This window comes from Calonectris borealis, chromosome 3 (genome assembly GCF_964195595.1).
Source record: "Calonectris borealis chromosome 3, bCalBor7.hap1.2, whole genome shotgun sequence".
NCBI classification, from domain to species: domain Eukaryota; kingdom Metazoa; phylum Chordata; class Aves; order Procellariiformes; family Procellariidae; genus Calonectris; species Calonectris borealis.
The window spans coordinates 127,766,801-127,779,117 of NC_134314.1; the positions used below are offsets into that span (position 1 = coordinate 127,766,801).

The 12,317-nt window shown below is 60.9% G+C and overlaps 1 protein-coding gene and 1 long non-coding RNA gene across 3 annotated transcripts; one reads left to right on the forward strand and one right to left on the reverse strand.

Annotated features, from left to right (window-relative positions):
• The first annotated feature begins 936 nt into the window (after positions 1-936).
• Positions 937-7,742, forward strand: FBLN7 (fibulin 7). The gene is made up of 8 exons (XM_075147862.1): positions 937-1,017; positions 2,317-2,476; positions 3,012-3,182; positions 3,658-3,783; positions 3,883-4,020; positions 4,100-4,237; positions 5,119-5,257; positions 5,410-7,742. The coding sequence occupies exons 1-8, from the start codon at positions 937-939 to the stop codon at positions 5,780-5,782; spliced, it is 1,326 nt and encodes a 441-aa protein (XP_075003963.1). The 3' UTR covers positions 5,783-7,742.
• A 774-nt stretch (positions 7,743-8,516) lies between these two features.
• On the reverse strand, positions 8,517-12,178 carry LOC142081195 (uncharacterized). Of its 2 annotated transcripts, none has more exons than XR_012673276.1 (4): positions 11,811-12,178; positions 10,005-11,014; positions 9,809-9,914; positions 8,517-9,723 (listed from the first exon to the last, which is right to left on the reverse strand). It is a non-coding gene; the product is annotated as an uncharacterized LOC142081195 (long non-coding RNA). The 2 variants fall into 2 exon arrangements; XR_012673275.1 differs by having other exon boundaries at positions 10,005-11,004; positions 11,803-12,178.
• Positions 12,179-12,317: the final 139 nt, after the last annotated feature.

The window sequence follows — 12,317 nt, forward strand, 5'->3', positions numbered from 1 at the left end:
TGTTGTGATGGGCAGCCCTACGGATGGTCTGGGCCCCCGCTACACAGCCCGCTGAGGGAGAGCCCCATCGGAACTCGCCAGCGGAGCCCGGACAGGATCAGCGGGTGCTTCGAGATCCCAGACAGCAGGTTTCCGTCTGTCCTGGCCGTGCGCCGAGAAAACCATCGCTCCTGTTGCAACGACGGGGAAACAGGAGTCTGTAAGGGGGTCCCGGGAGGGATGGAGTCACCCTGCGATGGCTCGGCCCTTCCCTGCTTCTCCGTTTGAGCGGATTTCTGCTCAGGGATTGCTCTGCAGCAACCGGCCGCCCCGCCGTGCCCAGCAGATGGAGCAGGGACCCCACGCACCGCCCGGCCGCCGCTCGCCTCCCCTGAGGGGTGCAGGGGGTGGGGAAGGGGTGCTGGGCTGCGGAAGGGGTGCAGGGGACGAGGAAGGGGTGCCGGGCTGGGGAAGGGGTGCAGGGGATGAGGAAGGGGTGCCGGGCTGGGGAGGGTGGTCTCGGCCCCGCCGCAGCGGGGGGCTGGCGGTGGGCTCCTGCACGGTGCTCGCTGGTCCCGGCAGCGACAGAAACAACTTTTCTGCAAAAACCCACCCCAAAACACGGCGGGAGCGCACCGTGCCTGTGCAGGGGGGTAACACGCGTGGCCGGGGGGCACGCCGGGGGGTGCTGGAAGCGGGACAGAGCGCTGCGAGGTGTCCCGAGGGATGCCCGCAGCATCCCTCCGGGGGGACCCGGCCCCTCGGGGCGGGCAGCGCCGTCCCCCCCACCGGGGAAGGGAGGGAGGTGAGCGCCGCGTCCCGCTCCACGGGGGAGCGTGGCCGCGCGTGGGGCGGGGGCGGCGTGGGAGGGAGAGCTCCACGGGGCGGGGAGAGGCGGCTGCCGGCGCCCGGGAGAGCCCTTCCTCGGCGGACGAGAGCCGCGCCGGCCGCCGGACCATGCCGGGGGCGCGGTGCCGCCCCCCGCCGCCGCTGCTGCTGCTGCTGCTGCTGCTCCTCCCGGCGGCACCGGCGCCCCAGGTGAGCGGGGGGACCCCCCTCGGAACGGCTTTGCGGGGTGGGGAAGCGTCTCCTCTCCTCTCCCCCCCCCCCGGTGCCGGTGTCTGTCCACCCGTCCAGGCTGTGCAGCCCGCGCTCCTGCCCCGGCCCCAGCAAACAGGTGGGCAAAGGCGGGGGGGGGACTTAAACAGGGCTTAAACCCGGCCCCGGATCTTTTGGGCTCTTTTTTTCCTTCTTACCCCGCACCTGGAGTCACCACCGGGGGCGAAGAATCCTCCGGGTTTTACGGGAGAGCGGGGGTTTGCTACGGTTCAGCATCCCGCCGGGAGCTCACGCTGGCTCTTGAAGTTAAAACCAGCCCTAACAAAGAGCTGTTTATTAAAGCGAGCTACATGCCAGGCATCTATTTGCTTTTCCCTCCCTCCCTCTTGGCGCGGGGCACCCCAGAGCTGCAGGCACAGACCGGCTCATCCCCATCGGCTGCCCATGACCCCCCAAAACTGCACCAAGGGAAGCAGAGGACAGCACACCGCTTGGGCTGGCTTTTATTTTTATTTCGTAAAGCCTCAGTAGCTATTTGGAAAGGAGAATAACTTCACCCCTGCACAGTGTGGCTGGGGGGGGAAGAAATCCCTTGGGCCGGGTGGGCCGGTGCCCGGCAGCTCCGCTTGCTTTCCTGGAGCTCGTTTGCCCCCAGCCTGATGCCACCCAGACCAGACCCTGTGTGTTCTCTCCCCCATGTGCTCTGCGAACCTCTGAGCTCTAAAACTGGCTTGGCTTTCCTCAGCTCTTGCTCTTTTTCTTTGGTTTTAAGTCAATTCCGCAGGAAACCTATAATAACGATGCCCGTCTCCTGCATGAGTCAGTCCCATGGTAGCCATCGGTTTGCAGGCAGGAGTCCCACCAGTGTTCCTGGCCCCAGCAGAACTCACAAGACAGCTGTTTTCCTCTTATTTTGTAATGTGGAAGCGGGACAGGGCTCTAGCTCCAGCGGGATGAAACATGAGTTATGGCATCTCTCCCAGGGCTAACAAAGTGATTACAGCCCTGCTCGTGGTGCTGCGTTACCCATTTAGATGTAGGAGAGCGTGCCTGAGCTAAGGACTCCTTGCACAGGCTAAAATAGCTCCTGCATCTGGGTAAATGGGGGGAAAAAAAAATAAAATCAGGTATCTCAGGGGACCTTTGATGCTGCAGAGCTCCTGCACGAGCGTTCCCCCGCAGCCGGGGCAGCAGTGCGGCAGGTTGGGTCCTGGCCAGCGTGGTGGCGTGGGGGCCGGAGCGATGTCCCCCCGCTGAGCGGCCGCTCCGTCCCCGCAGAGCTGCCTCAGCAGGCAGCAGCTCCTGGCCGCCATCCGGCAGATGCAGCAGTTGCTGAAGGGGCAGGAGACGCGCTTCGCCGAGGGTCTCCGCGTGATGAAGAGCCGGCTGAGCACCCTGCACGCCTCCCTGGCCAAAGCCGCCCCCGCGCCGCCGGCCGGTGAGTCCTCCCTGGGTCCCCCCGAGTGCTTTTGTGGCCTCAGAGGATGCTGGGGTGGGCAGGGCAGGGTGCTCGGGGCTGTGACGGGTGGAGGTCTGGGCGTCTCCACAGATGGAGGTACCGGTTCCCATGTTGGCAATTCGCGAGTGTGAATTCGAGCGCTTCTGCAGCCTGGTCAGATGTGGGGAGGCTCAAAAGCCCTTCGCTGCAAAGCGGAGAGCTCCTGGCAAAGCACTGGAGGTGAGGGGGCTGGAAAACCGTGTCTCCAGCAAAAGGGCCACAGTCCTGTGCTGGGAGCACGAGAGGGGTGGCAAAAATGCCACCAACCCCCTTGCCGGTGATGCTCAGCCCCACCGTGGGGCTGGATGTGGCTGACTAACCCCAGCAGGCCAATATTCGAGGAAAATAACAGTTAAAGAGGAGGTCTTGGAGGAACTGGCTGAACCGTGGTAGACTTGGGGAGAGGAAAGATAAGTCAGTGCTCGCCCAAAGCACCCGCCTGAATGCTGACCCCCTCCCCGCGGTGCTCTTGCAGCCTCCTGCCCTGCCCTGCAAGCCCCCGCGGACGGGAGGAAGTTTGGCAGCAAGTATTTGGTAGAGCACGAGGTTCACTTCACCTGCGACCCAGGCTTCCAGCTCCTGGGCTCCAGCACGCGGACGTGCCAGGCCAACGGCAGCTGGAGCGGGCAGGAGCCCCGCTGCGCAGGTACCGCCCTGGGCCGCCTACGGCAGGGCTGCGGCTGCTTCTGTGCCCGTCTCTGCCCGTGGACATCGTTTGCAAGAGTGGGATGCGATTTGGGTTTATTTAAACATGGGGGATTATTGGGGTTCAGCAAACAGGGTGGTCCCCGAGTCCCAGCAAACCAACGTCCCATGGATGCTGCAGCTCCCACGGTCGGTGATTTGGGGTTTCTCATCCTCAAGGAAAGCTGGAAATTACAGCTGGAGCCTCACCTGGCGCCCAGCAGCAGAGATGAGGGGAAAAGGCATCAGTGCTGCGACGGCTCCCGCCGGCGTAGCAAACCTTTGCACCGGGGCAGCGCCGCAGCATCGGGCACAGCCGGTGTCCCAGTTCGGCAAAAGAAATGGTTCCGATGCGCTGTGGGGTACCGAAGCGGCCCGGCGCGTGCGGCGTTCCTGCCAAAATCAAATAAAGTGAAATGCGGCTGCTTTTTTTGCAGAGATCAGCGAGTGCTCGAGCAGCCCCTGCCAGAACGGCGGGACGTGCCTGGAGGGGCTGAACCAGTACAAGTGCCTCTGCCCCCAGCAGTGGACCGGGGCCGCCTGCCAGTACCAGGCGCAGACGGGTGGGTGACCCCCCCGCCGGGGTGGGTGACCCGTCACCCTCTGGGCATATTTCGGCACCCCACCTCATTTCAAACCCCATCCCGCCGTGTCCCCCCCAGCTCCCCCCGCCTGGAGCGTCACGGATGACCCGGCGTTCAGCCGCCAGCCCCGCTGCGCCCAGATCGACCGGACCCAGCACTGCAGCTGCGAGCCCGGCTTCCACATGAGCGGCACGGCCGCCAACGGGCTCTGCCAGGGTGAGCCGCGCCGGGGGGGACGCGGTGGGGTGGGCTGCGGGGTCTCGGCCGTGCACCCACTCCCCTCGTCTCTCCGCAGACCTCAACGAGTGCGAGGTGTACAAGCGGGAGGGGGGTCCCCGGCTCTGCGCCCACGCCTGCGTCAACCTCCCCGGCTCCTACCGCTGCGCCTGCCCCCCCGGGTACGTCCTCCTGGGCGACGGCAAGAGCTGCGAAGGTAACGAGGGGCTGCGAAGGTAACGAGGGGCTGCAAACCCACGGGTTTACCGCTTTTCCCAGCTTGCACAATTGCTTTTTCCCCCCCCCCCCTCCTTTTTTCTCCTTGTTCGCAAGCGTTTCTGCATGCAACAATCTGCAGGCGGAGGGGAGGTTCAGGCGCTGGCAAATGCATCTTGCCGAAACAGAGTATAGGAGCCTGGCTGCGGTGGTGGAGCTGTCCCCTGTGAAGGGGACGTCCCCGAGAAGAAACACAAATAGCGTTAAAAAGCAAGAATTAGAGCGCGAGGGGTCAGCTCGGAGGCCGGCAGCTCTTCCTAAAACAGGGGAGTTGGGGGGTGGGTTGAGAGCAAAGCAAGCGGCAGCGGGTAGGGATGGTGGGTGGCCAGAACTGCTCCTACGAAAGTCTCCTCCTAAAAATCAGGGATTTTTTTTGTGTTATAAAGTGTTGATTAATGCAGCTCGTGGTGAAAAAGCTCACGCTTTCTCCTTTTCTCCCCGATTTCTGCCTGTTTCGATAGCATCTTGCTCATGCTCCCAGCAAATATCTGCATTCAGGTATCGTAGTGGTTACAGAGGTGTTTAGTAAATAAAGAGAGGTGGTGTTTTCAGACAGCTTAGCAGAAAGTTGGGAAAATAAGGTGCCCTCCTGCTGTGAGAGTGCTGCCGTTAACCCTTGCTGGCCCAGGGCAGAGCTCGGGGAGAGGAGAGCAGGCGCAGAATGCGATTTTAGGCAATTCAGGTGTTTTCAGCCATACTCTCATACTTTTTTGATCACCATTTCAAGGTGCTTTTGCCTATTTTCTGCCAAAAGAAACCCCTCAATGGGGTCGGTGTGAGGTCTCCGGTGGGGTTGACCCGCTGGCCGCCCCTGTTTTGCAGACATCGACGAGTGCGCCCTGTCCCAGGATAACTGCACGAGGGGGACCACCTGCATCAACACGGGGGGGGGCTTCCAGTGCGTCAGCCCCCAGTGTCCCCAGCCCGCCGGCAATGTCACCTACGTCAAAACATCACCCTTGTAAGTGCGGTGGGGTGCAAAACCTGGCCCTGCTTCGGTTTTTTGGGTGCTGGGGTCCCAAAATCACACGGGTAGCATCCGCATGGATCCAGTGCCAGCGAGGTGGGGGACACGGACCCCTGAAAACCTCCCCCCTGCTTTTGCCTTTGCAGCCAGTGCGAGCGCAACCCCTGCCCGATGGAGAGCCGGTCGTGCCACCACGCACCCAAGACCATCTCCTTCCACTACCTTCCCCTGCCGTCCAACCTGCTGACGCCCACCCCGCTCTTCCGCATGGCCACGGCGGCGGCACCCGGCCGGCCGGGACCCGACAGCCTGCGCTTCGGCATCGTGGGCGGCAAAAACCGCGGCCACTTCGTGATGCAGCGCTCGGACCGGCAGACCGGGGAGCTCATCCTGGTGCAGAGCCTCAAGGGTCCCCAGACCATCCAGGTGGACGTGGACATGTCCGAGTACCTGGACCGTGTCTTCCAGGCCAAGCATGTGTCCAAAATAACCGTTTTCGTCTCCGCCTATGAGTTTTAGGGGAGGTGGCAGCCGGGGCGGCTTCCCTGTCGGCGATGGTCCCTGCTCAGCATCCTCCACCCGAAAGCGCTAGCCCTGGAGGCAGGCGTGCAATGGGTGACATCCCACGCCCCCCGAGCCTCTCTGCAGCCAACCATCCTCTCCTCCGCGTTAAGGTGGCTTTTACACCCACCGATGTGGGGGGGGGAAAAAAAGCAAATGAGGTGCAAAAGAAATCAGGTGCAGGGGTTACCTGCTCGCCGGGGCGCGGGAGCCGAGCATCGTCCTCACCCGGGGCTCCAGAAGGACGATGTCCCGCAGCCTCGGCGCCTACACAGCGCAGAAAACAGCAGATAGAAACCGTGGCCCTTATTTCCTTTTTAATTCCTTTTTTTTCCGTTAGGAGAGAAGTTAAGCTGGTGCATGCAGGAGGAGGGAGGCTCGTAGCGGCTACCGCTCTCCCCCCCCACTGGCCCAGGCTTGCTTGCACCGATCCCAGCCCCGCACAAGCGTCCCTCCGCTCCCCTTGGGATGCCGAGAAATCCCACGGCAGCCCACGGGGAGGGGGCTGGTCCAGCGTCTCAATCCCCCAGGATTGACTAGGATCGGAAAAATCCCTGAACATCCATCCCCACAAGAGCCGGCTCTCGGTGCCCTCCTTGCTGCCGGGCGATGGAGGAGCCCCAGGGCTCTGCAGATGGGTGCTGGCCATGGGCCCGTGCTTCAGCTCCTTAAACCTCCTGAACCGGGTCGGCCGCCTGCATCCCCCCGGCCCCCCGCCGGGAGCTCGGGGAGGGCTTCGGCTGCGCTTGGTGCTCGCGTCGAGGGAGCTCGAGGTGTGAATATTTCATTTACAGTCAGCCGCAGCCTCCACCCCGCCGGCTGTGAGCAGCTCCAGGGATAGCTGGGGTTCGGCTGTAACACGTGCCGGGGAGGGACGACGACACCTCCCCGGTCTTCCCGACCCCCTCGGTACCTGTTCCTCGGTGCAGCGCTTGTGCATGTTAACCACAAACCCTGACGTTATGCATGTTTCTTCATTACGCTGGTTTTATTACCATTAAACGCTGATATAGCCTCTGAGCAGGTGCAGAGCAAAGTACCCGATGCGTGTGCGGCCGGGGGGCGATGCTCACCCGGAGCTGCCCGGGGGGGCTCAGGGTCCGTGGGGCAAGAACCTGCCTCCGTTATTTTTATTTTTCTGCCTTACGTTGCTTGGAAGGGGCTGGCTGGCGGCAGGGCGGCTCATCCCCCAGCATCCTTCCCCCCCGAGCATCCTCCGGAGGCCTGAGGGAAGGGGAGCCTGCTGCTGCCCCCCCAAAAAGGCAGCGGGCAGCGTCCCCTCGGGGGGCACGGCGTCTGCGCTGGGCTGCACCCACTAAAATCCTTCCCACTCCTTGCCCCAGGGGAAGAGACTTCCCAACGAGACCCATCTGTGCCGCATCCTTCGAGGGATCGAGCTCCCGGATTTTTTGGGGGGTACGGCTTTTGCGTGGGAGCTCGGAAGGGGGGCGGGACGTCTCCCCGCAGAGCAAGGAGGGACATTCAGTGCCTGCTCCTCGCCGCTGGTGGCACGGGGCTGCCGGAGCCCGGGCACGGCGGATGGAGGATGTTTGGGTTGGCGGGCGCTCCGGCTGGATGGCGGAGCCGGGCAGGGAAATGCATCCCAGGGTTGTGCTGGGGGAGGGAAATGAAAACCTAACAGGCTCGCTCCTCCACCCGAGTGCTTAAAAAAAAGAAAGAAAAATTAAAATAAAATGCTTTTCTGAAAGCGTAGTGGGTGGTGGTGGAGAGGGGTGGCCCGGCTCCAGCGGGAGCGCAGGTGCCTGCAGAGCAGCGGACCTGGGGGTTGCCCACCTTTAGGTGGGGGTGCTGGAGATCCGTGGGGAAAGACCCCCCAGCTGCGGGAGGACAAAGCCCAGGAGGAGAAAGGAGCGGCTGGTGGGGCGGCTCAGTGCTGCCTCCCTCAAAGGGGGCTGAGATGTCCTCTCCTCTCCCAAGGCAGCAGGACCTCCCTGTCCTGCCGAGGACACCCCGTTAATCCTGGGGTGGTGGGGGGCCGGCCTCAGCACGAGGAAGGAGAAGGCTTTTTGGACCTGGCCGGGGGAGGCCCCGCAGGCGGTTGTGCTGCGAGAGAAATGGGGTCGCAATACGGATGGCAGGGGACGTGCCCGGTGTTATTTCCTCGGCATGCACAGGGACGGATGAAGCCTTCCGGGGGGAAAGTCCTTGAAAGCTCCCTGGCGTAAGAGCAGAGGTAGGGCAGATGCCCCCGCCGGCGTACGGGACCCTGCCACAGGCAACCCGAAGGGTCCCAGGATGTGGGGAGAGGGGGGGAGAAAAACATACGGAGAAAATTTGGTCCGTGGGGATACGCCTGGGGAACCCCCCCCCCCCGGGATGCTGGGGGGGGAAATCCTGCGCGTGCCAGCTCAGCGCGCAGCCGGGGCTGCGATCGGAGGATGATGCTGGGCATCGTCAGAGGAAGGACAGGGAATGGGCAGGACCTCTCTGCCACGCGCCTGCATCCCGGGATGCCCCTGAGCAGCAGGTGACGAGGTTTTCCTCGGAGCTACCCGGACCCCGGCCAAGTCGCCTTTCGTCCAGGAAAGGGAGCAGTTATCCCCGTGAACCCGGCCCGACGTGTGTTTTAAATCAGCGCCTCAGATAAGAGAGCAGCGCTGCGGAGGCGGCTGGCTGCGTCCTCGTACGCCACCAAAAATCGCTGCTGGAAGACAAAAGCCCTAACAGGAAAGGAGCCGAGCTGAAATGAGAAGGAATATTGTATTTTATTTTATGTTATTTTTTTAGGAAAAGCTGAGGATGGACGGACAGCTTTGGGGAAAGAAAACAAAGTTCTGAGAAAGAAGGCTACGGAGCAGGCAGCCCAGAGCCTGCGGTTTGCCGGGGCAGGGTCTGCCCGGCCGCGGCTGCCCAGCGTGGTTGGACGTGCTGCTGCAACGCGCCGTCACAGCGTTTTGGGGATGATAAAGAAATCCCCGCGCGCCGGGATGCGCTCCTCCACGAGGTGCGGAACAGGAGGCCGGGGACGTGCCAGGAGCAGCTCCCGGTGCCTCTCCTCTGCCGTCCCCATCACCCGTTCCTCGCTGCGGCACCTCTGACGGGGCGAATGGTGTGTTTCACCATCTGGCACTGACGGCGCTTTTCCCCCCCTGGGCTTTGCCGGGCTCTGGGAGCCGAAAAACAGGAGCCCGTAAGAGGGTAAGTTCCTGACGGGGCAGAATAGTTTCCGTCTGATGCTTTAACCGGCTAACGAGGCTGGAGACGGGCGCTTGGAGCTTTGCACTGGAGGCTTTTCCTCGCAGCACAACCCCAAACTGACAACATTTTCCTAATTCCTGAGGCCAGGGTGAACTGGTTTCCCCTCTCCGGGTCGGGCTGGCCGTCCCCGTCCTCCCAGCCGCTTCTCGCCCACCTCGAGGGCCAGGGCCGGAGTTGGGAAGCTCAGCCGCCTCTCCCAGCATTCGCTGGCTGCAGATCTCTCTTTCAGCCCCAGAAACGTTTAAGGTCGGCTCTCCAGTGTCTGGACTGGGCTGCAAACCTCTGGCCAGCATTTGAGCTGACTAAAGGAGATTTTTTTCCCTTCCCAGAGCGGCCGCTCCAACATCTTGCAGGCTTCCCGAGCCTGGAATGTGCAGAGAAAGGCTCTTCTGGCCCTGGTAAATACAACTTCTCTCTGGGATAATAATATTTGGGAGCTCAAAAAATAGCCGGTTTGCCTCTGCTGCCCTTCCGCGGGCTGAAGGCAGGCGGTCCCCGGCGCAGCTGACTCCAGATGTGCTCCGCGTGCCCCGGCAGGGGTTGGCCGCCCTGCCCGAGCCCCAAAGCCGCAGACTCTCACCCCAAATGGCTGGGGGATGAGGATGCAAAGGCTGAAGACCTCGTGCGGAGGTGGCCTCGGAGGGAGGCTTGGAGGGAAAGCGTTCCCCCTCCTCTTCACCCTGTGCGGGGAGACAAGCCCCAGCCTCAGGGCAGGGGCAGAAGAGGCGACCACGGCTTCATGCCGCGTTTTCTCCTTCTACTCACCGTCCTCCTTCCAAGACGCATTCCTGATGGGCCTTTCCCTGCCGAGCATCCCAAGTCCTGAGCATCTCTGCGCTTCTCCTCGCCTTCAGTTTACCGAGGTGCATCCCTGCCAACAAAAGAATGATAATTATCTCTTTAACACACGAGAGAACGTCAGGTTATTTTCAACCGCAGGTTAAAATCTGAATTTTCTTACCTAGCTAGCACCCCTGAGAAATCCGCGCCCGGTGTGCGTCCAGCAGCGCTGCCCTGTCTCCTCCCACCCCACGGATTCGTATCGCGGTTCGAATCCTTGCTGAAGCGAAAGCACGAGCACGCACGCTAAAACACTTATTAATCCTGTTACGGGCTTTAACGAAGAGCTGAACCACGACACTTTTATTTGTTATGGTTGCTAGGTGTGTTGCTACGCTCTCCACACCGTAGCCCAGATCCCAGTATATTAGTGATATCCCAGAGCGCGTACTGGGGAATTTGTTTAGCTGCTATTGCCAAATTTAGTTATACTTTGAAAAAAAGAGAGCCTTTCAGGAGCTTCTCACAAGCCGTACCTTCTTCCCTGACAACGCGAACGCAGGCGGGGATATTTAGACAAGCAGCTGCACGCGGCTCCTGCCGACACGTTTCTGTTTGTTTAAAAGGGATTTTTGCAGCTGCAAGAAAAGCAGGAGCCAGGCTTTTATTCTGAACTTGAAATCCCTTTTTTTGTTGCGAGTTGCCTGCTGCGCCCTGTGGGCATTAGCCCCTGGGCTGCACACCACACTGAGATGCCCACATGCTGATGGGACTCATTAGCCTTAATTAGCCCTAATGGCCCTCACTGGCCCCACCTGAGGCCACCACCCACACCCCTCTCGTGCTCCCCGGAGCCCTATTTCAGTCCCCGAGCTGCAGGAGCGCTGGTTTCCAGCTCGGTTTGGTTCTCTGGCTTGACTTTGAACTTGTGTGATGGTCTGGACCCTCGGTTGAACCTGGCTGTGATCTCCTGCCCCGCTCGTCTTGCTCAGGTACCAGCCTGGTGCGCGTGAGACCACGGAGAGACGGCTTCTTTCCTCGCGGATGCGAGGCTGCGCTTTGCCTCTGTGTGAGGGGAAAAACATCCCTCCCAAATGGGAACCGATGTGGGTGTTCTTCTTCTTTTTTAATTTTATTTTTTTGCTAGGATTGCTGGCACTAGAAAAAGAGAGTCATGTGTCCTGAAAAGCCCTGCAAAAAAAAAAAAAAAAAGCTAGCCTGCAAAGGAAAATAAGTTGATGTAACTTACTTGGGATTTTTCCAGAAAGTTTTGACAAAGCCCCTCAAAAGACAATGTTAAAAGAAACATCGTTAAAACGATTAGAGAACAACAAACAAGCTTCTCCTGGGGACTATGAACTGCTGAGAGTCAGCAGAACCGGGGTAGGAATAAACGGCCAGCTCTCAGCGTGCGGAGGTCTAGCAGGTGGGGTATCTCCATCCTGGCGGCAGCAGTGTTCTAAATAAAGTTGATGGAAGAAACGATGAGCAATGAGGTGACAACATTTGCAGCTGATGCTGTTTATTTGAGTTGGACAAGACCGTCCCGAGGTGAAGGTACTGAACTTGGAGACGCAGTACTGCGGAAAAGGATGAAATTCGCTGAAAATGCGAAACGACGTGCGCAGAAAGGGATGCCGAGCCCTGCTGCCCGCGTTACCGGATTACGAAGCAGCCACTGCACCGGCTACAGCACAGGTTTAAACCTCTTGTGACAGAGTTGTCAACGCAAACGTTCCCCCCCCCCCCCCCCCATTATTGGCTTCAATAATGCTCTTCAGCATTTTGTTCCATAGCTCTATTAAGGATTTAATGAGTTTTGAATTTCCTCCCTTTTATTAAGAGTAGTCACTGAAGTGATGCTAAGGGAAGTATAGCTTCCCTTAACCTATACCAAAGTCTACCTTAACCCCTTTAATACCGGTTTTTATCATGCTCTGGGCAATAACTCTTTCTCTGAGTATTTATTTTATTACGACCTTATTACCGTCTCGGCTAACGTGCAGATTTTTCTAGGCCCCTCGCTTTAAACGCTTCCCAGCCTGAGGAAGCGTGCGGTGAGGGCCTTTACCTTGGGAGGACGACAGGCCTTACAGCCGGGCGCGGGCGGGGGGGGGGGGGGGGAGCACTTGTTTTAATGAGAAACGTCAATCTCGGAGCTAATTAGTCGCCCGGGGGCGGGCTGGGAGGCCTAGCGCTCCCTCTGCGGGGGCGGCGAGGGACGAAGAGGCCGCGGGCTACCCCTGCGGCAGCGCCGGGGAGGAAAATGGCGGCGGGGGCGCGGCCCCGCTCGCGGCTCTCGCGAGGCGGCGCGGGGCGGAAGCGCCATAACGGGCGACGTCCGCCGTCAGCGGCCGCCATAACGGCCGGCGGGGCGCGCACGTGACGCCAGCCCGCACGCGGCGGGGCGGGGCCCCGCCCCCTCGCCTCCCTTCGCTCCCCCCTCCCGCTGGCGCGCGCGCGCGCGCACACGTCGCCCGCGCCGGGCGGCGGG